General features: G+C 38.5%; 1 protein-coding gene across 3 annotated transcripts in view; it reads left to right on the top strand.

Annotated features, from left to right (window-relative positions):
• Positions 1 to 865: 865 nt before the first annotated feature.
• The window catches only part of ODAD2 (outer dynein arm docking complex subunit 2), a 188,147-nt gene continuing 164,139 nt past the window's right edge, over positions 866 to 24,873 (top strand). The window contains exons 1-7 of one of the 3 annotated variants that reach the window (XM_032171671.2): positions 866 to 961; positions 4,550 to 4,812; positions 12,358 to 12,515; positions 14,700 to 14,892; positions 15,619 to 15,725; positions 15,930 to 16,066; positions 18,323 to 18,439. In XM_032171671.2, the coding sequence (XP_032027562.1) occupies positions 4,589 to 4,812; positions 12,358 to 12,515; positions 14,700 to 14,892; positions 15,619 to 15,725; positions 15,930 to 16,066; positions 18,323 to 18,439 (936 nt within the window). In that variant the 5' untranslated portion in view covers positions 866 to 961; positions 4,550 to 4,588. Of the gene's footprint in view, positions 962 to 4,549; positions 4,813 to 12,357; positions 12,516 to 14,699; positions 14,893 to 15,618; positions 15,726 to 15,929; positions 16,067 to 16,816; positions 16,976 to 18,035; positions 18,077 to 18,322; positions 18,440 to 24,873 lie in introns of those variants that run through there. The other 2 variants (XM_032171676.2, XM_058436598.1) reach the window with 2 other exon arrangements.

Raw genomic sequence — 24,873 nt, forward strand, 5'->3', positions numbered from 1 at the left:
TAAACACCCCATCATCCTAAATGCTCTGGCATTGGTCCTTAAACACCGTGTCCCCCAACCCCAAGATAGTGCATTCTTCCCCACCCACCCCCACCTCAATATTCCCACTCCTTTATCCCTCACTGGTGTTCCAGTTGGGACTCTTGCTGGTAGGGTGTCTAGAGGTGCGGTCAAAACCATCTTAATGGACAAAGGTAAACGCCATTTAAAAAAAGAGATGGGGGACATGTTTTCATTTCACTCCGATCCTCTGCCCTATTGAAGAGCGCTTTCTGCTTTCCCGGTGAGTATCAGAGTATTCTACCACATTTGTTTTTTTGGAGAGAAACATGTAAGCCTCAAATATTCTAGGAGAGGCCTTATGCTACTTGAGGGTACTCAGTGAAGATTTCAGGTACATACAACGCACTTGTCTGGAAGCCTGTGGAGAAATGTGAAAAGGGTTTCTAAGGAATATTTTCTGTTTCCTTTCCGCTCCATTTTAAGTTTCTGCTAACTTGCCCCCGACCCCGCAACTGCTCACGACCTCCGTCAAAGTCAACCTTTCCCACTGCGTGGAGTGAGTTGGGATGCATACTGGGGAGTTGTATAAGAGTGTTTGAGAAAGGGAGACGCAAAGTTGAATAAAAGTGTTTCCCGGGTGGGGCCTAGCGGAAAGCAGCAGGTGGCCGGGGCGGTTGGAACCCAGCGCGGGCGCAGAGCGTCTCTGACGTGAGCATTCGGTGCAGCGGGTCCGCGGGAATCTTGGATACGCGGAGGTCCCGGGACCGGGGTGACGGACTGCGCTGCGGTCGCGGCCGGGTGAGATTGGGAGCGCAAGGAGGCGGCGGCGCTCGGGGGAGGGCACGGGCCCTGTAGGCCTCCGACCAGCGCGCAGCCATGCGCGGCCGCCGGGCGCGCAGTGTTGACCCGCGTCCTAGCAACAGGCGGGCGCCGACTGCGGCGGGGCAGGGCGCTGCAGGTGAGTGCGGCCGGGGCTCTGCAGCCGGCCGCGTAGGTCGGGAAACCGAGGCAGCTCCCCGGCCCCGCCGCTGCTGCTCTCGCCTGCTCCCCTTTCCCTCCCGGGGACCAAGACCCGCCCCCTTCCCTTCTCTCTCCCAGCCCCATCTCGCTCCTTCCTCCCCGCGAGACCCTGCCTCGGCCCTAGGTTGGGGACCGTCTGGTGTTCAGTCCTCGCGCCCCGCTCTGCTCTACTCCGGCCCCATCACCTCCTGGATCCGCTCGCCACTTCTCCCGCCGCTTCCCTGCCTCTCCTTCCCCCAGCCCGTATTTCTCCTCCGCCCTTGCAGCTCTGCCTCCCGCTCCCAGCGTGGTCTTCGCCGTCCCTTCCCTCCTCGTCCCCTTACCGAATCCATCCCTGGAAACTTAGGGTCTCAGCTCTGACGCCCTCTTCTTGTAACTAGTCTGGTGAGGGCTGTCATCCCACACTAGGCTTAGCTTTGGTTTTACTTAGGGCCCTGTTCATGTCATGTCTGAAAGTTCGATTTTCTGTAGGTCTTACTGAGTAACTTCTGCATTCTCAGAAAGCCGTGTATGCGCGGACTGCGGGTGGATGTTACCAACCACATTCACAGATCTCAGAGCTGATGGCTGCCTTTACATAGCCCCCTAAAGAATTCGGTTGTGCTTCTGTTTAAGTGTTAACGACGTAATTCCCGAATGGGTTTCGTTTCACTAATGATGCTGGAAGCTTGAAATTGACCCTTAGAAAGAAAAACAATCTGTGGTATCTATTGGATAAAGAGAAAAGTGAGTGTTAAGTGACTCCCAGTTTATGTAAACATCCCAGTTTATGTAAACACGTAACCAAAACTTTTTTCCTTTTAATCTTTAAACTTACTTTCTTTACTTCAAAGGTATGTGCTGCGTATTTACATGGATTCATTTTAACTATGGTTCTTAAGCCAAAAGAGCTTGGCAATGGGTAGAAACTGGAGAGCAACTGGTCTTGATTTTAAAATCTTAGTTTTGAGTTATACCGACCATTTTTGAACACCAGTTATTTATTTATTTTCTAATAACATTGATCTTGCCTTCTGGATTGTCATAGGCCACCCTGAAATTTTCTTAAGCTGACCAACCTTCTTGAATAAAACTTGTGCATTGCTACGGTTCACTAGACTTGGAAATACAATTTGAATAGATTCAAATGTTACATTTCTGTCAAAATTTATCTTGACGAAAATAACGATTTTGCATTTCTTAATTCTGTGTTAAGGGTCCTTCAAGAAGTTACTATATGGTATGTTGACTACCATAGCGTTACATAATCTATTTAATTTCGCATTTTTTCTTTAAAAATGTACAAGACGCAATCTTTATAAGATTACCAAAACAAATGTTATACTTAAGATTAAAGACAGACAGAATGGTTCACCTAAGCCTTTCTGTATAAGATAAAGCTATTTGCACTTATTTCACACTATTTTACACTGATTTTCACTTATTTTACACAACAATGGGAAATTCAAGACTCACACATACACATCAGAACATGTTTATGTGTTTAAATCTAAAGCATTTCTCATCAGTTAGCAATAGAAACAAAATGCTGGAATACCAAAACAAGCACCCAGAACAAATTCGTGCACTAACTTCTACACTTTATTTCATGACCACTTTGGTATATATGTCTGGATCAGTTGTTCTCGACTCTATCTCATCCAGTACTTGGTTTTTATCACAAATATGTTGTAATGCTTCTTTGCTATCCTGAAATCAAGATCATAGATTATAATCCTACATATTTAATATAGTTTTAAATATTGATAGCATGCTAACTGTAAAATGAAAGAAAATAATTGTAAGAAAATATCGGCATGTAAACGCTCAAGTACCACTACACGAGAATATATAAGGAAGTAGTCAGATGTCCAGCCTTACACAGAATGACTGTGAACACAGCAGCCCCAAATGCAGACTGATACACATGTGCCATTGCAACTTAAATTTCTCTAATAACATTGCCATCAATGGTGTCATTTTCCAAAATGCCGAGCTCTTGGTAAAATTCCACATAAAAGTATGTACAACCTTCCTTTCATTTATGATAGCTACAATTCTGGAAAATTCAGGGTGTAATAAAACTGTGACAAAATACTCTGCAATTTTTGCAAAGTGCAGAAAAATTCTAGGCTCAGGTAGTGCTTATCTGAAGTTTTTCACTTACCAGGTGCCTGGAGGTTACAGCAGAATTCTTCCTTCTGAGGTACTGTCCTGCACAGAAGGGTATTTTACATTGTTGGTCCTCAACACTAAAGGCCGATAATGCCCCCTTTCCTATCATGTTGATAGCTAGACATCTCTATAATATTTCTGTACTCTTTATCAGCAGAAAGTACTGCCCTGTTGTGATCCAATGATCTCCTGTGATTGAATTTAATAGATAGTTCTAAGATTTAATACAGTACAGAATGTAAAATCTCCAAGTCTAATCTTTGTACTTTATGCCTTTGTAATAATGATGGGAGAAGAAAGCCAATTTTATTCTATATTTAACTGTATAACCATTCTTCTAATATTCTGGAAGAAAGATTTTATCAATAAGTGTTATTACAAATGAGAAAAGAAGTATAGATTATCTGCAAAAAAAGCCTTAAATGTTCATTATGAAGTCAGAGCTTGCTTTCTAACTTGGCTCTTATTTAACGTTACAGATTTTGTTACTTTTTAAAAGATCTTCTTTTACAGACTAATTTCTATTTAGCCAATGTGAAATTTGTCTCACTTGAATTGGTTTTAAATTTTACTGCTAGACTCTTCCGATAACTAATTTAGATAAAAGGGCTGAAAGAGTCTCACTTATTCCTACATCTCTCACATTAACTCTTAAGAAGGTTGTGAATTACAGTAAAATGTCATCTGGGCAGGATATATAGGCAGAGAATATAGTATTTGGATTGTCCAGATATTCTGGTAATAGGATCAATGTGTCCTATATCAATTTTCAGAAAAAAAATTATATTTCACAATACTGTTCTTATTCTATTTCTTTTTTAACTCAGAAGGCACTTGGGGAAACCAGAGCTATCAGAATCATGTTCTTCAGTCATCATTGTGATGATACAGATATTGCCACTATAAGAAAGTCAGGATAACAGTATTCAGTTTAATAGTGTAATTCTAAACAATGTGTGTCCTGGCTCAAAGGAATATTTGTCCCTGAAACTGCTGGCTCCCAACAGAGCTGTGAACAAAAGCCCTTAATACCAACCTCTTCCACTTCTTTGTTTTCCACTCTTGGAGTTTTCTGTTTGGGTTTTATGCCTATCTGTTTGAATCCTCTCTCTTAGGCCCCAGGGAAATTAGAAAGAAGTTATTAATTTCAGGGCAAATACCGGAAATTTCTTAAATACTAGGCAGTTTTACCTAGTGCTGGTTTACTACTTCATTGAACTGAAGAGCAATTAGATAATTAAAAAAAATCAATCTTCTAAGATTAATAAGCAGAATGTGGGATGAGGAGTACTAGTTTAAAGACTTGAGAATGAAAAATGTTCCAAGGAAAAGGTGGATGCTATCGTCTCTTTCTCTTTCTACTCTGATGTAGTGTGTGTGCTAAGCTCAGGTCTGAGCACTGGCGGATCCCATGGGTGTGGCTCTGACGAAATTGGCGCAGTGGACTGCTGCGGGACATGGAACTGGAACCCTCGAAATCACCCCACTAAATGAAGCGATATTGAAAGAAATTATTATGTTTGTGGAGAGTTTTATCTATAAACATCCCCAAGAGGCAAAATTTGTTTTTGTGGAACCACTTGAGTGGAACACAAGTTTGGCGCCCTCAGCATTTGAATCAGGTTATGTTGTCAGGTAAGCCAGTTACTTGCTTCTAGGATTTGATATCTTCATTGTACATATGATTATCAATTGGTTCTAGGTTTGGGGGCAAGTCACCTAACCTCTCTGAACCTCAGAAGCCCTCTAAACCAGGAAATGCGAACCAGAGACACACAGGTGAAGTCTGAGGGTATTCAGCTTGGCCAACACAGTATCTTTCTAAGTTTTAAATTTAAGTTTTCAAATTGAACAAAATTTTAATTTTTGTGGGTAAATTTCTTTTAACAGGGCATCCATTATCCAGGTCACTACACTGCCAACATTTATTGCTGCTTTATGCCTGGCCTTTCCACCCATATGTGGGTATATATATATATACTTTTTAGAGATGGGGTCTCGCTATGTTGCAGAGGGTGGTCTCAAATTCCTGGCCTCAAGTGATCCTCCTGCCTCAGCCTTCTAAAATGCTAGGATTACAGGCATGAGCCACCACACCGGGTCATCCATATTCTTCTGAATTTTATTTCTATAAATGTGTGGGGTACTTCCGTGTTACCTGCCAGATGCCAGGAGCCATTGGTTTTGTGCCCTCTGATGTAGATGAAATCTCTTCTGGTATTTAAATTGATCACTTCCTGGGATAGAAGCAGGGGGCGGTGGGGAGGGGTGATGAATGATGAATTTTGATTTTGCTCAATACAAGGAAGAGAATTCTTAAGAATTATTGTTGTCCTCAGATTAGAGCCTTTCAAATCTGAGATAAAAAAAAAAATTACTTCTGTCTGAAGCAGTGAACTCTCAATCTATCTCATTCAAACATGGCTAAAATATATATATACACACACATGCATAAATTATGTGAACAAATTAAATATAATTGTATAAGAATGTATTATTTCATTAAGCATTATAATTATACAATAAGCAAGCTAACAAACACACACACACACACACACACACACACACATTTTTGCCAGCCTCAGTTTATTTTGCACCTTAGGCATTCTATTTTCTACCACCTTGTTCTTCTTTGTTCTGGATATGAACTTTTACAGTCTGATCATATCAAAAACAGTTCCCTAGCTAGCCAAAGCTTCCTGTAGATGCCTTTTCCCTTTTTTCCCTTTGGGATTATTTGTGAGAATGAAGTCAGAATTTCATTTTTAGAACTGCAGCAAAACCATTCTTAAACTGCATTTCAAGAATTCTTTAATTCTTCTATTGGTCGGCCTTCTCTCTGAGTTGTTTGAAGTCATATTTATTTATTTATTTTTTCTGGAGATGGAGTCTCGCTCTTTTGCCCAGGCTGGAGTGTAGTGGTGTAATCTTGGTTCACTGCAACTTCCGCCTCTCAGGTTCAAGAGATTCTCCTGCCTCAGCCTCCTAAGTAGCTGGGAATATAGGCGTCCGCCACAACGCCTGGCTAGTTTTTTGTATTTTAGTAGAGATGGGGTTTCACTGTGTTGCCCAGGCTGGTCTTGAACTCCTGAGCTCAGGCAACCCGCCTGCCTTAGCCTCCCAAAGTGTTAGAATTACAGGTGTGAACCACCGCGCCCAGCCTGAAATCTTATTTTTTTAATGGTGCATTTTATTTCTAACTGTGCCAGTGGTAACTTTCTCCAGAAGTGCTTGTCATTTCTGTATTGTTCAGCTTTTTTCCTAACCTTTGAAATATGATCTCCTACGTAAAACAAATTAAAAATGTATTAACTACTTGGCTGATCACGGTGGCTCACACCTGTAATCCCAACGCTGTGAAAGGCCAAGGTGGGCAGATCACCAGAGATCAGGAGTTCAAGACCAGCCTGGCCAATATGGTGAAATCCTGTCTCTACTGAAAATACAAAAATTAGCCAGGCGTGCTGGCACGTTCTGTAATCTCAGCTACTAGGGAGGCTGAGGCAGGAGAATCACTTGAATCTGGGAGGTGGAGGTTGCAGTGAACCGAGATTGCACCACAGAACTCCAGGCTGGGCGACAGAGAGAAACTCCATCTCAAAAAAAAATTTAATAATTTTATAAAAACGCATTTAAAGCAGATGACAGAAAAGAATATCATGATTGTAATTGTTTTGCCTCTGTACAAATTTTGTGCTCCGAGCACAAACATGATCACATCTGACCCCTAGTTAGGTGGGCTGTGACACACACCTCTCAAATCTATCACTATTTCCCACTATTCTTGTCCAGATTCTTTTCGCTTTATTTCCATTCTTATATCTCAGCACACAGTTATTTATGTATTTATTTAAGACAGGGTCTGGCTCTGTTGCCCAGGCTGGACCGCAGTGGCATGATCATAGTTCACTGCAGCTCAAACTCCTAGGCTCAATGGATCCTCCCACCTCAGCCCCTCAAGCAGCTAGGACTATAGGCACATACTACTATGCCTGGTCAATTTTTCCATTTTTTTTTTTTTTTGTAGAGACAGGATCTCGCTATGTTGCTCTGACTGGTCTTGTACTTTTGGCCTCAAGAGATCCTTCTACCTTGGCCCCCTGAATTGCTGGTATTTCAGACCTGGGCCGCTGTGTCCAGCTCTGCATGCAGTCTTTATGCACAGTGTTCCCTCCTCAGAAGGACATTTTGACATTTTGAAACAATGACCCCTTGATTTTTATACTTCTGTCACATTTACTATGCAACTTTTCCTTGGGCTAATTTCTCAATCCATTCTTTTTGTGTCTGACCGTTATTGATATCTTTGGTACTGGAAGGGTAGAGAGAGGTATTACTGTTGTATTTGAAGGAAACTGTGCTTGCCTGGCTCTGATGAAAACCAAGATTGCCTTGAAGAAGGCAAAGGGTACAGCTGAGATTTTGGTCATAATGGAAAATACCAGATGCTTTAGCATCCAGGTCTTGACTATGCCACTTGGTCTACTCCGCAAACCAAAGAAAGCTCAGTAACCCGTAGCCACTCAGTGTTTGCTATGACAACAAGTGATGTCAACCAGAGATATTCTCAATTGCCCTTAGAATTTATTATCAAAACAGTCCCCATGACCTCATTCATTGCCCTTTGGACCAAGCACACTCTTCTGGCTTCTCTGCTGTTAGTACGCTATTACACATTTATTGAAAGTGGGGAAGCTACTTTCCTTCCAGACAGGACTCAGGTCTGGGCATCCATGTGTAAGGCCACGATTATCCTGAAGGATTTGAACTTGGAGTCTCCGGATGTGTTTCTACCAAATAGGAATGTCCTTGGATACTTTAAAGTAAAGGTGGATGCCTCTCCTTGTGGGTAAACCTCTCAGGCGTCTTGTTCCAAAACAAGTTAAGTTTTATCTACACTGGAATTCTGCCGAAGTAGATAAGCTACCCCTTTTTTGTTGGTCTCTGCAGACATTGATGGCAATATATTTATATCTGTGGCTTTAGTTCTCATTTGATATTGCACATTCCAAATGCACTGTGGGCAACAGTCAATAAAAGTTTGATCATCCTTTTTCTGATTAGGCTAATGAGCATCTGATACTGAAACTGATACTTTAGTCACACACTGGAAAGGTTTTATGTTTCATCAACTACCTTCTGTCCTTTTGTGTAGATCGTTATTAATTGAATAGATGGGCATAGCCCTGTTCATGTTACGTGATTGTCTTTTCCTTAGAATGATTCCCAGTGTTTTCATCATGTTATAACATTTGTCATCATCTCTCCACGTTTAATTTTGGGGTGGGGGCTGGGGGTCCAATAGCTCTACTTTCATTTCATGGAAATCATAGGTCTCTTTGTATTATCATTTGCAATTGCTTTTGTTCTTATCAGACAGGATGAAATTAATGGTCTTCCTAAAACACCTCAGAATGAAGCCTAAATTTGCTGTAAACTAAGAACAAATGACACCAGTCAATGGCAATACCATCTGTGGTACATAGAACCGAGGCACTTTGATTCTTTCTAATGTAGCTTGGGAAATTTATAAATTGGATAAGCACTCAGAATCACATGGTGAAAATGTTATTACCTGATTTTTTTTCCTTCTCTGGTAGAACTACAGTATGATTTTGAATCAAATGTGCTATAATATTGCCACATTTTAGTTTTAAATCTCACTCCACTGCATCTCAGTGATATATATGCGTTGAGATAAAAATATATTCTGGTAGGAGTTGGGACAGGAAATCAGGTTGCCTGAGCGATGGCTCTCTTCCCTGCAAGAATGCGCAATTCACACACAATTCATACCTCTCTGGACCTTAGTTTTGTGATCAATATCATGAAAGCCTGAATTTATATGATCTCTAAGGTTACACTCAACCTATAAAATAATATTGTTTTATGAGACAATAATTATTGCATTTTGGTAAAATTTCTAAGTCACAGTAGTAGGGTCAGTGGCTGTAAGTTTTGTTACTGAGCTGTTTATTTTTTGTGCCTGAGAACTTCTAGTTTCTTAGCTATAGCCTTATTTTCTATGTTACTATTTAGACATACATTTATTAGGTAGTAAGACACTAAATGAGGCTGGGTGCGGAGGCCCATGCCAGTAATCCCAGCACTTTTGGAGGTGGAGATGGAAGGATCGCTCAAACCCAGGAGTTCAAGGCTAGCCTGGGCAACATAGCAAGACCTTGTCTCTAAAAAATAAATAATAAATAAATAAACAGACCAATAAATAAACAGCCAGGTGTGATGGCGTGTGGCTGTAGTCCCATCTGCTTGGGAAGCTGAGGGAGAAGAATCCCTTGAGCCCAGGAGTTCGAGGCTGCAGAGAGCTATGATTGTGCCACTGCACTCCAGCCTGGGTGACAGAGCAAGATCCTGTCTCTTAAAAAAATAAAGGACACTAAACTCGATACTGAGGATTAAAGAAAAAAGACACTTTTCTGCTTTCTTGCTTTAGAGTATAAACAGAATTTTTAGCTCCCTTCCACGATTCTGGTTTAAAAGTGTCTCCATCAGGTCATTGGAGTGTTTGATAGCTCATTCTTCCTGACCTTCACAAGGTGAGTGCAGCATTTTTCTTTCCAAGAGCTCATTCTTCAGGTGTTAGAAACTGTGAGCCTGAAAACTGAAACTTCCTCTTCAAAATCTTGTCCATAGCTGGCGTTTTTTATTTTTTAAATCTATTTTTATTTTATTTTTTGAGAGGGGGTCTCACTCTGTCACTCAGGTTGGAGTGCAGTGGTGTGATGTTGGCTCACTGCAACCTCCGCCTCCCGGGCTCAAGTGATCCTCCCACCTGAGCCTCCCAAGTAGCTGGGACCACAAGCAGGTGCCACCATGCCTGGTTAATGTAGCTGGCATTTTATTTCTGACTTCTCTGTTAAGTTACAGGCTTCAACTGGTAGGAGCAATGAAAAATGTCACCTGTGCCCTTTGGTTTCTCACCAGGAGTTTCACTTTCTCTAGTTAAGTAGCTTGGTATCTTTGGCATTCGGTCAGCCTATTACTTAGTACTCTCACCGTCCACTTAGTGTGATGGCCAGCCCTTGATGTGAAGTAACCTTTAGGTAACAGGCCTTTAAGAAATCTCTCAGTTCCAAGGACATTATTCCAGAAGCTTAATTTTAGAGAAAATATACATTTTGTACACAATGCATGTCATTGGCAAGTCTAGAAATATTTTATTCATTCATTTATTCCACAGATATTTACTAAATGTCTTCTACGTGCAGTTCCTATCTGAAGTGCTGGAGATAGGGGCAGTCCCTATCTGCACCCAGCAGAATCGGACTCATAAAGTCCCTCTGTGAGCCCTCTTTTGCTGCTGTAACACATTGCCACAAACCTAATGGCTTAACACACACAAATGTATTATCTTACAGTTCTAGAGGTCAGAGGTCTAAAATGAATCTGCAGGGCTAAAATCAAGGCATCGGCAGGGTTGCATTCCTTCTGGATGCGTAAGGAGAATTTATTCTTTGCTTTTCCAGCTTCTAGAGGCCCTTATGTTCCTTGGCTCATGACTCATGGCTGATGGCTCCTTGGCTCATGTCTCCACATCACTGTGACCGCTGCTTCCATTAGCATAACCCCGTTGCTGCCTCTGTCCCTCCTGTCTTCCTCTTATAAGAACCCTGGTGATTATGTTTGGCTTCCTCCAAATACCCAGAATAGTCTCCCCATCTCAGGATCCTTGACTTAATTTCTATGCAAAGTCCCTTTTGCCATGTAAGGTGACATGTTCATAGGTTTTGGGGATTCAGATGTGAACATCATTCTGTCTCCCCTAGTTCCTATCCTCTTGTTTTTATTCCAGTGAGATGGTCAGTAATAAGTAACCTGGGTCGGTCAGATTTACTTTTTCTGATGAACTAGCAACATTTTACATCTGTGTATCTACATTGCAATTCAAAATATGTTAGATCAGGCCAGGTGTGGTAGCTCACGCCTGTAATCCCAGTACTTTGGGAGGCCGAGGTGTGTGGATCCGTTGAGCTCAGGAATTCAAGACCAGCCTAGCCAACATAGTGTAACCCCGTGTCTACTAAAAATACAAAAATTAGTGAGGCATGGTGGCATGTGCCTCTAGTCCCAGCTACTTGGAGGCTGAGGTGGGAGGATTGCTTGAGCTCAGGAGGCAGAGGTTGCAGTGACCCGAGATCACGCCACTGCACTCCAACCCTGGTGACAGAGGGATACTCTGTCTCAAAAAAAAAAAAGCTAGATCAGGTATGAAGGTGTCAGGAGTTTCATCAGAGATAGCCTCCTGTAATACAAAACCTAGACAATTTAGTTAATGTTGTAAGTGGTAGAAATCTATAGAAATATCACTTCCATGAAAACATCTTAATATTTTTTAAATGCCAACCTGAAAAAAATCATTAAAATGGATGGAAACACAAAGCTAGGAGACTCAATAACTTTTGATCAAGAAGAGTCCATTTAGAAAAACTGCCTATTATCCCAAGGCAAACCAAATAAAGGAGTTTAGAGTGGGAAAGGAATTCACAGAGAGGATCTAGTTTGCCTTGAGTTTGCTTTTTTTTCATAGCTTTTTTGTTCATAAACACAGTGTAGCCAAGAAAACTCCTAACCACTAATTACTGTGGTGTAAAAATTTTATAAATAAAATAACATTAGAAATCCCCAAAGCATAACAGGTTTTGCAGAACCAATGATTTTTAAAAAGATGCCAGGAATCAACACATTTTAGAAAACAAAAACAAAAACTGTGACTGTTTGAGTTCAATTGTGAATTCAAGAAATTGCTAAAAAAAAAAAAAAATCGGCCGGGTGCGGTGGCTCATGCCTGTAATCCCACCACTTTGGGAGGCCGAGACGGGCGGATCACGAGGCCAGGAGATCGAGACCATCTTATTTCTACTAAAAATACAAAAAATTAGCCGGGCGTGTTGGCGGGTGCCGGTAGTCCCAGCTACTTGGGAGGCTGAGGCAGGAGAATGGCGTGAACCCAGGGGTCACTAGGGTTGCTGGTAAGTTTGAGGATTTAAGAGTTTGCGTGTGGAAGAAAGTGGGAAAACAGATGAGCTACTAACCAGATGTATTTATATTTTCTGTATTTTATAATGAGATTTAGGAATAATCTGTCTAAATGTCTTAAATTTAGCTTCTACTGGCCTCTAGGTAGCATGAAGCTTTCAATTTTTTATTTTTATTTTTTAGTGAAACAACAGTCAAATCAGAAGAAGTTGATAAAAATGGACAGCCTTTGCTATTTCTCTCTGTACCACAAATTAAAATCAGGAGCTTCGGGCAGCTGTCACACTTGCTACTTATTGCCAAAACTGGGAAGTTGAAGGAAGCCCAAGCATGTGTTGAAGGTGATCTTAATGCTCCAGTCTGTGATTTGAACTTTTAGAAACAATCTTGCTGGGAAAATGGGGAAAGGGTGGGAGGATCATTTGTTAGAGTCTCTTGAAAAAAATTCTACAATCTACAAGGTAAAAAGTCGAATGTACAACTTCATGAAAATGTTATTAATTTTCCTTGGCTGCAATATTATGCTCCTATCAAATTTCTGCTTTAAAATGAAAGGACTGCTACTTTACCACTGGTAAGTTTCTAGGTTTCTGATTTTAGCATGTGGTTTGAAAGAGAATCTTCTCAGCTTCTGGAAAGCACAGGGGGCTGTAGCCTGTTAGGTCAGTGTCAGGAGAGAAGACAGATGACAAGGGCTGGCCTCTGAATCCACTCTCTCTTGGCATACTGCCAAGGAATAGATTGAATGACAATCTATTTCCTTTAAAATGAATGTAGGCTCCTTCTTTAGCAGAGACGGCTTTTAATAATCTCCCTTTCCACTTTTCTCAGCCGTATTCCACTGTGGACTTCACAGTCTTCTGTGAGTAGTTACAGTCATTCAACTTTGTGGCAAATATTTTTCTTCTTCTTAAAAATACGTGATGTTTGCACTATCATCTAATCATCTAACATGCAAAAAATGAATGTGGTTGCCTGCTATAATTGTGTTGTAAATGTTTCTTATGAGTAGAAATACCTAATCATAGGTGATAATGTATGTGTTCTGCTTTATTGGAATTATGTGACCAATGGGTTTCTGGCACAAGGTATTTGAATTCTGCCCATTTCTGTGTGAGATGGGAAGATGGTCTTTTTTTTTTATGCCAACCTCAGGATAGCAACCTCTTTTTATGCTTGCTGAGGGTATCAAGTCTTGAAGAATAAAGCTGAATTCAAGAAGGTAGTTAATAGATGAAAGATTATTCATTCAATTCAACTCAATTGCTAGACATAGAGTTCTATATAGCTATATACTTATCCATCCACTCTATAATACATAGAGTTCTATATCGCTAAATACTTATCCATTCACTAAATACTTATACTTTGCTGCATTTTGCCATTTCTGCAAGAATTTTGGTATAACCCTTAGTTTCAGGTCCAAGTTGCATGGTACATGGCAATTTGGTAGTCAGGTTTATGCCATTCCCCAGAATCTGCCTGCTGTTTTTGTAAATCTCTGTGTGATGACAGTCATAAGGTTGTTAAGTTGAGATGCTCAATAAATGGTTGATTCCTTTGTCTCCTTTTCACTGCTCTCCTCCCTGCCAGTGAAGTCCTTTCCTCAGCCTTAAGGCCGTGGCATATCCCGTGACCACATGGGAATGTTAATGCCTTCACTATACTTTTCTTCATTTCATTTAAGTTAAGCTTTCTGAATTAGTCTCATAGGCCTTCCTCTCCACCCCCATCTCAATGCATACATATTTTCATCTTTCTCCAATTTCTCCATTCTAAACAAGGGTTTTCCTTTCTCCTTCATTTTCAACCATATTGGTTTTTGACATTAACCAAATTCTGTTTTCAGCACCTCTAGGTTCAACTTTCACATCTATATCAGCCTTGATAATGAATTGGTATTTGTTTTTCACTATAATTTAAATATATATATAATTACATTATGTATATATTATATATATGGCTAGATGTGCTTTCCAACTCTAAGATCATATGGCATTGCAAATATTAAGCCATTTGAATAGTTGCAAAAGAGTGCTACTGGGTCTGTAGGCTTAGGAAAGCATGCTATTTTGGAAAGAAAGCCTTTATAAATACCCAGCACTGCTACACACACATACACACATGCACATATAGTTCTAGTGATGATTCTTCTAAGGAGATCACTATTTCTCTATCTTCAAATAAATTCTGAGTGTATTAATTGATTGTGCATTCTGAACAATGCCCCACAGCCAGTTAAAAAAGAAAGAATTAATGACTGTCTTGGTCTTTGTGCTATTAGGGAGATATATAGATGATATTACAATACAAACTAGAGCATCTCATGAGATAGAAGAAAGTTCCTAAAAGCAATGGAATCTCAGACGTAAAGATGAATTCTAATTGGGTCGATTAGAAAAAGCTTAATGAAAGAAACATGTCTGGATGGACTTTGAAGGATTTATTAGTCTTAATGTTTGTTGTGCTAGAAGACAAGAGGATAATTTTTATTTGTCTCCTTTTTTTTTTTTTTTTTTTGGCAGCTAACAGAGACCTCATAGTAAAAATCTTGGGCTCCAATTATAATACAATGAAAGTAGACTCAATTGCATTAAATATTCTTGGCAAAATTACCAGAGATGATGATCCTGAAAGTGAAATTAAGATGAAGATCGCTATGCTGCTTAAACAATTGGATCTGTACCTCCTCAATCATTCTCTAAAACATATTTCATTGTGAGTCTTTTTCAAAAAGGAACCTCTATTGTATTGAGCCAAGATTGCACCACTGAACTCCAGCCTGGGTGACAGAGCAAGACTCTGTCTCAAAATAGATAGTTAAATAAATAATAAAATATTAAAATTAAAATTAAAAAATTAAAAAGGAACCTTTAAAACTTAGTTACAAAGTTGCTTTCAGAGTTTTAGAAAAAAAGACATAAGAAAAGTAAAGTATGGAAATTATTGCTATGGATTTAACTTTACATTTTATTGGAACAAACAATTTTCTTGGGATTCATTTATTCCAGTTCTAAAAATTAAAAATTGCAGGTAACATCACTAAAACATTCTGGTGGGGTTTCATGCAATTCTGAAAACATTAGATGGCCGTGTTATTTTCAAATGCTCTCAAGACTATTACACAAATTATTAAATTATAATGCAGATATCATGTAGTTTGTATAGTCCAAAGCACGTTCATTTTCTAATATTTTTAGTGTTAGAATATTATCAGCATGAAATAAAGTGAATATTTAATGGAGTACGTTTAATGTTGCATTAAACATGAATCACTAATTACTTGATGTGTTGACAGTGCTGTTATAAAATTATAGCATGGCTAAAATTAACTGCAATTTTAATTACAAAAAAGATATTTCTCCTGATACAATGAAATGTGTTCATGTGTTTCCTCGATTCTGTTTAAAGTATTTAAGCTGACATTTTAAACATTTATTTCAGAGAAATAAGTTTAAGTCCCATGACGGTGAAGAAGGATATAGAACTGCTCAAACGTTTCTCAGGAAAAGGAGACCAAACAGTCTTGGAATCTATTGAATATACCTCAGGTTTGATGTTTTCTCAGGCTCATTTTATGTTATTTACATTTTCATAATTACATTTGCAAAATGCTTTCAATGTCTACATTACAAGAGGAGGTTTAAGAAGGGGAAAGCTTAAAATTTCCACAATATTTATTTTGTGGAAGCCAACACTTTTTACCAAACTCTAGGTTAAGGAACTCCTGTTAATTGCTTGATGATTGGTTTCAGATTATGAATTTTCAAATGGATGTCGAGCCCCACCGTGGAGACAAATTCATGGGGAAATTTGTTATGTGCTGGTGAAACCTCACGATGGTGAGACTCTGTGCATTACTTGCAGTGCAGGAGGAGTATTTTTAAATGGTGTAAGTAAATTTTTAAAAACGTAACTAAAGCCAGTGGACTTTGGTTGTTAGCTGTAGATGTCTCAGGGTGTGTCCCAATGACCACAGAGAATGAATTACCGTTCCGTGGGATAGGAGCAGATTCCTTTGATATATGCTTGCTTGGCAAATCCAAAATGCTTCAGAATTAGCTCTCTTATTCTCCACTGCAGGTCATTAAGCCAATCTGATAAGAAATGGGCTTCAAAGTGACCCATTCCACTTTATAAATGTCTTTAACATAATCACTTCACTGATTCGTTACACAGCTACCAAGGGATAGAAAGGTCAAAAAAGGAACATTGAGATAATACAGATGTCATGACTGTAGCTTGCATCCTAAGAGTTGGAGGGACAAAGGGAAAGAGAGGGGCTTATCTAAATGTAGAAGGTAGGAGACAGTGCCCCATGAAGCTGGGACCCAGACCTCTGGGGAGGATCCACTTCCAGTCTGTGCTGGTCCCCACAGAGTTCAGACCATCTCCATGAGGCAGGACTCCAGATCTCTGGAGAGTGGGCACTGCCCAGTTAATGCTCGTACCTCGGGAAGAGGATCCTTGTAGAGCTGGCAGAGCTAGGACCCGGACCTTTGAAAATGGAGCACTGGATGACTGATAGTGATATTTCCCAGGGGGTGAAGTGAGCCTGTTTCTGGGACTGTGAAAAATCAACAAACCTGGAAACTGGAACCAACCGTTGCTACTGGCAGCAACTGCCACTGTGTGGAAAGAAGGGCCGTTGCTGGGGTGACTCTAACAGGGACAGTGGGCCAGCAGCAAGCAGCAGGTCCCTCCTCCCTCTCCCAGCCTTTCAGTCTTCCTTTAGCTGATTCTAATGATGGAGCTTAACCTAGCCTGGTGAAAGGAGAAATACGACATTGCAGATTCCCGCGTGAGTAGCACAAAGTAGAGGCTGGGTGGCTGGGCTTTGAGCTGAGTGATAAACAGCACACAGTGTTCTGGATTAAAACACTTTCAGTCTCATCCCTATTCACAGAACCAACTAGAAAGAGCTTAGCTTTCACCTCTGCAACATCCTGCCCTCAGTATCTTCCACATAAATTTGGAACTCAGAGACAAAATTCTACAAGGAGGATCCAAGTCCTTAATGGGGACCCAGCCACCACAGGGGACTGCCTGGAGGGTTGTTACATGTTGGCTTGGGTTGGTACCAAAATGCTGGAGCCTCTTTTCTGATCACCTATAGTCATCTTTCTGACATGCCTTTTGGTGCTTTTCTTATTAGCATGACACTGAGCTCATTTCTACAAAGAGGAAGTAGACGAATATGATTTTGCTTTGGTTTGTCATGATATTTTAGAAAAATGAAATCTCTAATTAGGAATAAAGGGACAAAAGAAGGAATGATTTTCTTTGACCTTCTGGAGGGGGGCAGGGAGTCTTTATTTCTATCAAAGGTTATTATTGATCTACATACATATAACTATTTAGCATGGAGATATCTAAGTATCCCTTTAAGTTTTAAAAAAATGAAAGACGAGGACCATAAAACTACTCAATAATTACAACAAAATTTAAAACACACTGGTTATATGTATAGAAATGTTTTTGTGTATACAGTTATATATAACACACTGCAGTTATATGTATTTATGTACATATGTGATGTGTGTGTATACATACATATATATATATATTCTGTTATGGAAGAACAATAGAGGTAGGGAAGAAAAGGAAAATGAGGAAAGGAAAGACACAAGAAGAGAGAGAGAGACACATGGGTGTGTGGACAGATCGTTACACAGAGATCCAGAAAATAAGCCTATAGCAACCATGCCACAGACAGAAGAACAGAGTGTGACAAACAGAAACATAGGCTTTTCCATGGTTAAATTCTAACCTTGAAGACTTTTATGACATCGTCAACTAAGGCTCGTGAGGTCATAATGCATTTTCAGAGTAGAGGACAGTGGAGAGAAGGAAGCTCTCACTTCTCTGCTGAATAGCAGAGTGCCTTACATGCATATAGGAGGTACTCAGTAAAGCCTTGCTGAATGAATGAACAATTGAATGAAGGAAGGAATGAGTGAATGAATGGAAAAATAGATAACATTAAATTAAGGGGGAAGGATTTTGCCTATACATCTCCTGTATAAAGACTACCATATAGATCCTTCAGAGATGAAAATAATACGTGTGCTTAGCTTGTGATGTATTGATCAGGTTCTTATAATTGTTCTTATGTTAATCATAGAACAAAACTTGTTTTTTCCCAAAGGGCAAAACAGATGATGAAGGGGACGTTAATTATGAGAGAAAAGGTTCAATTTATAAAAACCTTGTCGCATTTTTAAGAGAAAAGTCACCAAAATTTTCAGAAAATATGTCTAAACAGGTAAGTTTTATGGTTTCTTTTGAGCTTTCATAGCATTATGTTACTAAACTACAACTTTCTATGGTACAAGAAAAATAGTAATTTTGCCTATTTTTGGACACTTTTTATTGTTAGTGTTTTTTTTACAACATAACATAAAAATATTGTAAATGTAGTATCATTGTTCAGCGTTCGGTGGCATTAATTACATTCACAATGTTGTACAAATATCACTATTGTCAATTTCCAAGTCTTTTTCGTCTCTCCAGCTTGAACTCTACACCCATTAAGCAATAATTCCCCATTCCTTCTTCCCTGACTTCCTGGTTAACTCTGATCTGCTATTTCTGTCAGTTTGCTTATTTTAGATATTTCATGTCACTGGAATGATATAATATTTGTCCTTTTGTGTCTGGCTTCTTTCACTTAACATAGTGTTTTCAAGGCTCATCCGTGCTATAGCATGTATCAGAATTTCATTCTTTTATGGTAGAATATTATTTTGTTTATGTATAGACCACCTTTGCTTTATGCATTCATCCCTTGATGGACACTTGGGTTGTTTCCACCTTTTGGGTATTGTGAATAATGCTGCTATGAATATTGGTGTACAGGTAACTGTTGAGTTCCTATTTTCAATTCTTTTGAGTCTTTTCCTAAAAGTGGAATTTCTGGGTCATATGATAATTCTGTATTTAACTTTTGGAGGAACTACCAACCTGTTTTCCATGGGGGCCACACCATTTTCATTCTCACCAGCATTATCCAAAGATTCCACTTTCTTCACATCCTTGTTAATAATTCTTATTTTCTAGGTTGTTGTTTAATTATAAACATCGTAGTCAGTGTGAAGTGGTATCCCATTGGGGCTTTGATTTGCATTTCCATAACGATTAGTGATGTCGACCATATTTTCATATATTTGTTGGTTATCTATATATCTTTTTTGAAGAAATGTCTGCTTGAGTCCTTAGCTTATATTTTAAATTGAATCTTTTTGTTGTTGTAGTTTTTGTGTATACCCGATATTAACCCCCTTATTAGATAGAAGGTTTGCAAATTTTTTCTCTTGTTCTGCAGGTTGCCTTATAACTTTCTTGATAGTGTCCTTTGATGCAGAAACATTTTTAATTTTGACAAAGCCTAATTTACCTATTTTTTCTTATGTTGCCTATGCTTTTGATATCATATTTAATAAATCATTGCCAAATCCAACGTCATGAAAAATTTGCCCCTGTGTTTTTCCTCTAAGGATTGTATAGTTTTAGCTCTTAACTTTAGGCCCTTGATCTCTTTTGAGTTGATTTTTGTCCATTAGGCTCCAATTTCATTCTTTTGCATGTGGATATTCAGTTTTCCCAGCACAATTTGTTGAAGAGATTGTTCTTTCTCCTTTGGATGGTCTTGGCATTCTTGTTGAAAATCAATTGATAATAGATGGAAGAATTTACTTGGGGACTTTCAGTTCTATTCCGTTTGTCTATATGTCTTTCTTTATATCAGTATCACGTTGTTTTGATTACTATAGTTATAATAGTTTTGACATCAGGAAGTGTGAGTCCTCCAACTTTGTTCTTGTTTTTTAATATTGTTTTGGCTATTTGGTATTCCTTGACACTTTATATGAGTTTTAGGCTTGGTTTTACATTTCTGCAAGAAATGTCATTGGGATTTTGATAGAGACCTCGTTGAATTTATGAATTGCTTTAAATAGTATTGCCATCTTAACCATATTAAGTCCTCCAGTTTATGAACAGGAGATATCTTTCCATTTATCTGTGTATTTAATGGCTTTCAGCAATGTTTAGAAGTTTTCAGTGTACAAGTTTTTCTCCATTATATTTACTCATTAACATTTTATTATTTTTGATGCTAATGTAAATGAAATTATTTTCTAAATTTTATTTTTGATTATTCACTGCTAGTGTATAGAAATACAACTTTTGAGTGATCAAATCAGATCTAATTTTTGAGTGTTAAAATCAAGATTGAATTTCGCAACTTCACTGAATTCATTTAACTCTGTGTGTATGTGTGTGTGTTCCTAGGTTTTTCTGCATACAAGATCATGCCATCTGCATACAGATAGTTTTACTTCTTCCTTTCCAATTTAGACTCTTTTACAATTTCTTTTTCTTGACCAATTACTGTGGCTAGGACTTCCTGGCCTATGTTGAATAAGAGTGGTAAAAGCAGGCATCCTTGTGTGATTCCTGATCTTTTTTTTTTTTTTTTTTTTTTGAGATAGAGTCTCACTCTGTTACCCAGGCTGCAGGCTGGAGTGCAGTGGCATAGATCTTGGCTCACTGCAACCTTCACCTCCCCTCCCGGGTTCAAGTGATTCTCGTGCCTCAAGCTCCTGAGTAGCTGGAATCACAAGCATCTGCCACCATGCTCTGCTAATTTTTAGATCTTTAGTAGAGATGGGGTTTCACTATGTTGACTAGGCTGGTCTCGAACTCCTGGCCTCAAGTAATCTGCTTGCCTTGGCCTCCCAAAGTGCTGGGATTACAGCTGTGAGCCACTGTGCCTAGCCGGACTCCTGATCTTAATTGAAAAGCTTTTAGGCTTTCACCATTGAGCCTGATGTTAGCTGTGGGATTTTCTTATATGGCCTTTAGCATGTTGAGGAAGTTGCCTTCTATTCAGTTTTCCTTTTCTTTTCTTTTTTTGAGATGGAGTCTTGCTCTGTCACCCAGGCTGGAGTGCGGTGGTGTGATCTTGGCTCACTGCAACCTCCACCTCCCGAGTTCATGTGGTTCTTCTGCCTCAGCCCCCATAGTAGCTGGGATTCCAGGTGCACACCACCACACCCAACTAATTTTGTACTCTTAGTAGAGATGGAGTTTTGCCATTTTGGCCAAGCTGGTCTCAAACTCCTAATCTCAGGTGATCCACCTGTCTCGGCCTCCCAAAGTGCTGGGATTACAGGTGTGAGCCACCATGCCCAGCTCCAGTTTTTCTTTTCTTCGTGCACCCATCATTTGGTAGACCCTCCTGAGTAAAAGATGCACATCGGAGGGAAAAAATTGAGGATTCGGATGTTAGAGAATACCTTTATTATTTTCTCTCAGTTGTTTCTAGAGTAATCGTTTGAAATTAATTTTTAGTTAGCGTTTCAATGGCTTATGTTTCCACATAAACTGTTTGTTTTTCCCCTCTTTGGAGGCCTTTAGGATCTTCCTTGGTGTTCTGTAATTTTTGTGGTATGGTTTGGGCAGATTTTTGTTTCCTTTTGAGATTCATCTATGCTTTTCATCTATCATTAATTTATTGCTTTTATGGATGTGTATTATTCCATTGTATGGATATGCCACAATTTGTTTATCCACTCTCCTGTTAATAGATGTGTAGTTATTTCAGGTTTTGGGCTATTACAAATAAAACTACTAAGAACATTTTTGTACAAGGATTTGTATGATTTTATAGTTTCATTGTGCCTAGATTAAAAACCTAAGAATGAAATGGTAAGGTCATATGGTAGTTGTATGTTTAAGCAACTGCTAAACTGCTGTCCATAGTGGTTGCAATATTTCACATTGATATAGGCAATGTATGAGAGTCCCAGTTCTTCCACATACTCATCATTAACTGATATGGTCAGTCCTTTAACTACAGACATTCCAATAGGTGTGTACTGGTATCTCATTTGGTTTTAATTTGCAGTTCTTGAATGCATCTTTTCATGTGCTTATTGGCCATTCACATATCTTATGTGGTAAAGTGTCTATTCGGACTCTGTCCATTTTTTTCATTGGGCTATTCAGTTTTTTATTGAGTTGCAACAGATCTTTATATATGTTCTTGGCTTATATATTCTGTTAGATACATGAAATATAAATATTTCATCCCAATCTGGATCTTGTATTTTTCTTTTTTCTTTTTTTTTTTTTGAGACGGAGTCTCCCTCTGTCGCCCAGGCTGGAGTGCAGTGGCACGATCTCGGCTTGTTGCAAGCTCCACCTCCCGGGTTCACACCATTCTCTGGGACTATAGGCACCCGCCACCACGCCTGGCTAATTTTTGTTTGTATTTTTGGTAGAGACGAGTTTTCACCATGTTAGTCAGGAAGGTCTCGATCTCCTGATCTCGTGATCTGCCCACCTTGGCCTCTCAAAGTGCTGGGATTACAGGTGTGAGCCACCATGCCCGGCCGGCTCTTGTATTTTTATTCTCCAAGCAGTGTCTTTCAAAGAACAAGAGTCTTCAATTTTGATAAAGTCCAACTTATTTTTTCCTTATAGTGTTTTATAACGCTTTTCCAAACCCAGTATAATGAAGAATTTCTCCAATGTTTTCTTCTAGAGGTTTTTCAATTTTACCTTTCCAATTTATGTCTATGATCCACTTTAATTTGGTTTGTGTATATGGGGTATGGATCAAAGTTCATTTTTCCTTTTGCTTATCTAGTTGTTTCAGCATCATTTGTCAAAAATAAACCTATTGTTTTTCCACTGAATTACCTTTATAACTTTGTCAAAAATTAGTCGTCCATTTGTTTGTGAATGTATTCTGAACACTTCATACTGCAACTTTGATTTCTCTATTTTTACACCAATACCACACTGTCTTGATTACTCTAGTTTTATGATAAGTCTTGAAGTTGTTTATTTTAAATCCTCCAATGGTGTTCTTTAAAAAAGTTTTTTTGTTTATTCTAGGTCTTTTGCATATCCATAAGAATATTAGAGCCAGCATGTCAATATCTTAAAAAATTGCCTGATGGAATTATGGTTGAGATTGCTTTGAATTTATAGGTGAATTTAGGAAAAATGGACATGTTAATATTGAATTTTCTAATCCATGAACATAGCATGTCTCTCCATTTATTTAGGTCTTAGTTAATTTCTCTCACCAATGTTTTGTAGCTTTCAATATACAGGTCTTATACATCTCTTTTGAAACTTATCTGTATTTCGTATTTTGGGGTATTGTTAATGAGTTTTAAATTTTCTATTTCTAGTCATTTGTTGCTATTGTATAAATATACACTTGATTTTTGTATGCTGATTTTATATCCTGAAATTTTGCTAAACTCCCTTATTAGTTCTAGTACCTTGTTTGTACATTCCAGAGGATTTTCTGTGTAGATATTGTCAGTGAATAAAGATCATTTTCTTACTCCTTTCTTCCTAATCTCAACTCTTCCTTCCCAATCTCAACAGTTTTTTATTTCTTTTTATTTCCTTAATACACTAGCTGGAATTACCAGTAAAAAATTGAATAGAAGTGGTCTCTTGTTCCTGATATTACAGGGAAATCTTTCAATTAAGTTTGATGCTAACCATTTACAAGTTTAAGGCTTCTATTCTGAGTCATTGAGAACTTTTATTAGGAATGAATACTGGATTTTATCAAATGTTTCTTTGTGTACTGTGGAGAGAATCATGTGTTTTTTTTCCTCTCTTTTAGTTTGTTAATGTGATTAATTACATCGATTAATTTTTCAAGTGACAAACCAACCTTACATTTCTGAGACAAACCCCACCGGAATCTTTTATATACATTATCAGATTTAATTTGCTAAGATTTTGTTAAGAAGTTTTGCACCTATGTTCATAAAGTTATTAGTGTGTAGCTTTGTTTTCTTTAGTATCTTTGTCTGGTTTTGGTATTGAAGTAATACTGACATTATAGAATGATTTAGAAAGTTTCATCTTCTCTTCAATTTTTTGGAAGAGTTTGTATAGAATTAATATTGTTTGTTTATTAAATGTTTGGTAGGTTTATTAAATGTTTGATAGAAATGTTTGGTGAAAGCCATCTGGGCCTGGAATATTCTTTATGGGAAAAATTTTAACTACAAATTCAATTTATTTGATAGTTATGGCACTATACAGGTTGTCTATTTCTTCCTGAGGGAGCTTTGGTAGATTAGATTGTCTTAAAGGAATTTGTTCATTTGGTGTAAGTTGCCAGATTTATTGGCATAAATTTTTTTCATAGTATTCTCTTATTTACCTTTTAATATCTGTAGACTTTGTAGTCATTGTTACCTCTCTCATTCCTAGTATTGGTCATTTGTGGTTTTTTTATTTTGATCCACCTATAGCTGTAGGACTATAGATTTACTGAATTTCCTCAAGGAACTAGCTTTAGGTTTAATTTTTATCTTTTTTACTTTACTTTGATGTTTATGTCTTTTTATTTGGGTTTATTTACTCTTATTTCTCCAGTTTTTAAAAAATGTTACAATACATTTAATTTAATCTAGTCATATTTACGTTTGAAAAAATTTTGATGAATTCCGTTGTGAATAATGTTTTACTTGGAGCACATAAAACAAGGGATCCTCAGCCCAAAAGCTGCTTTAGCTGATAAACAACTTCAGCAACGTTTCAGGATACAAAATCAATGTATCAACATACAAAATCGCCAGAATTCCTGTACACCAACAACAGCCAAGCCAAGAGCCAAATCAGGAATGCAATCCCATTCACAATTATCACAAAAAG

The sequence above is a fragment of the Hylobates moloch genome, unplaced genomic scaffold (assembly GCF_009828535.3).
Source record: "Hylobates moloch isolate HMO894 unplaced genomic scaffold, HMol_V3 SCAFFOLD_3, whole genome shotgun sequence".
NCBI lineage: Eukaryota > Metazoa > Chordata > Mammalia > Primates > Hylobatidae > Hylobates > Hylobates moloch.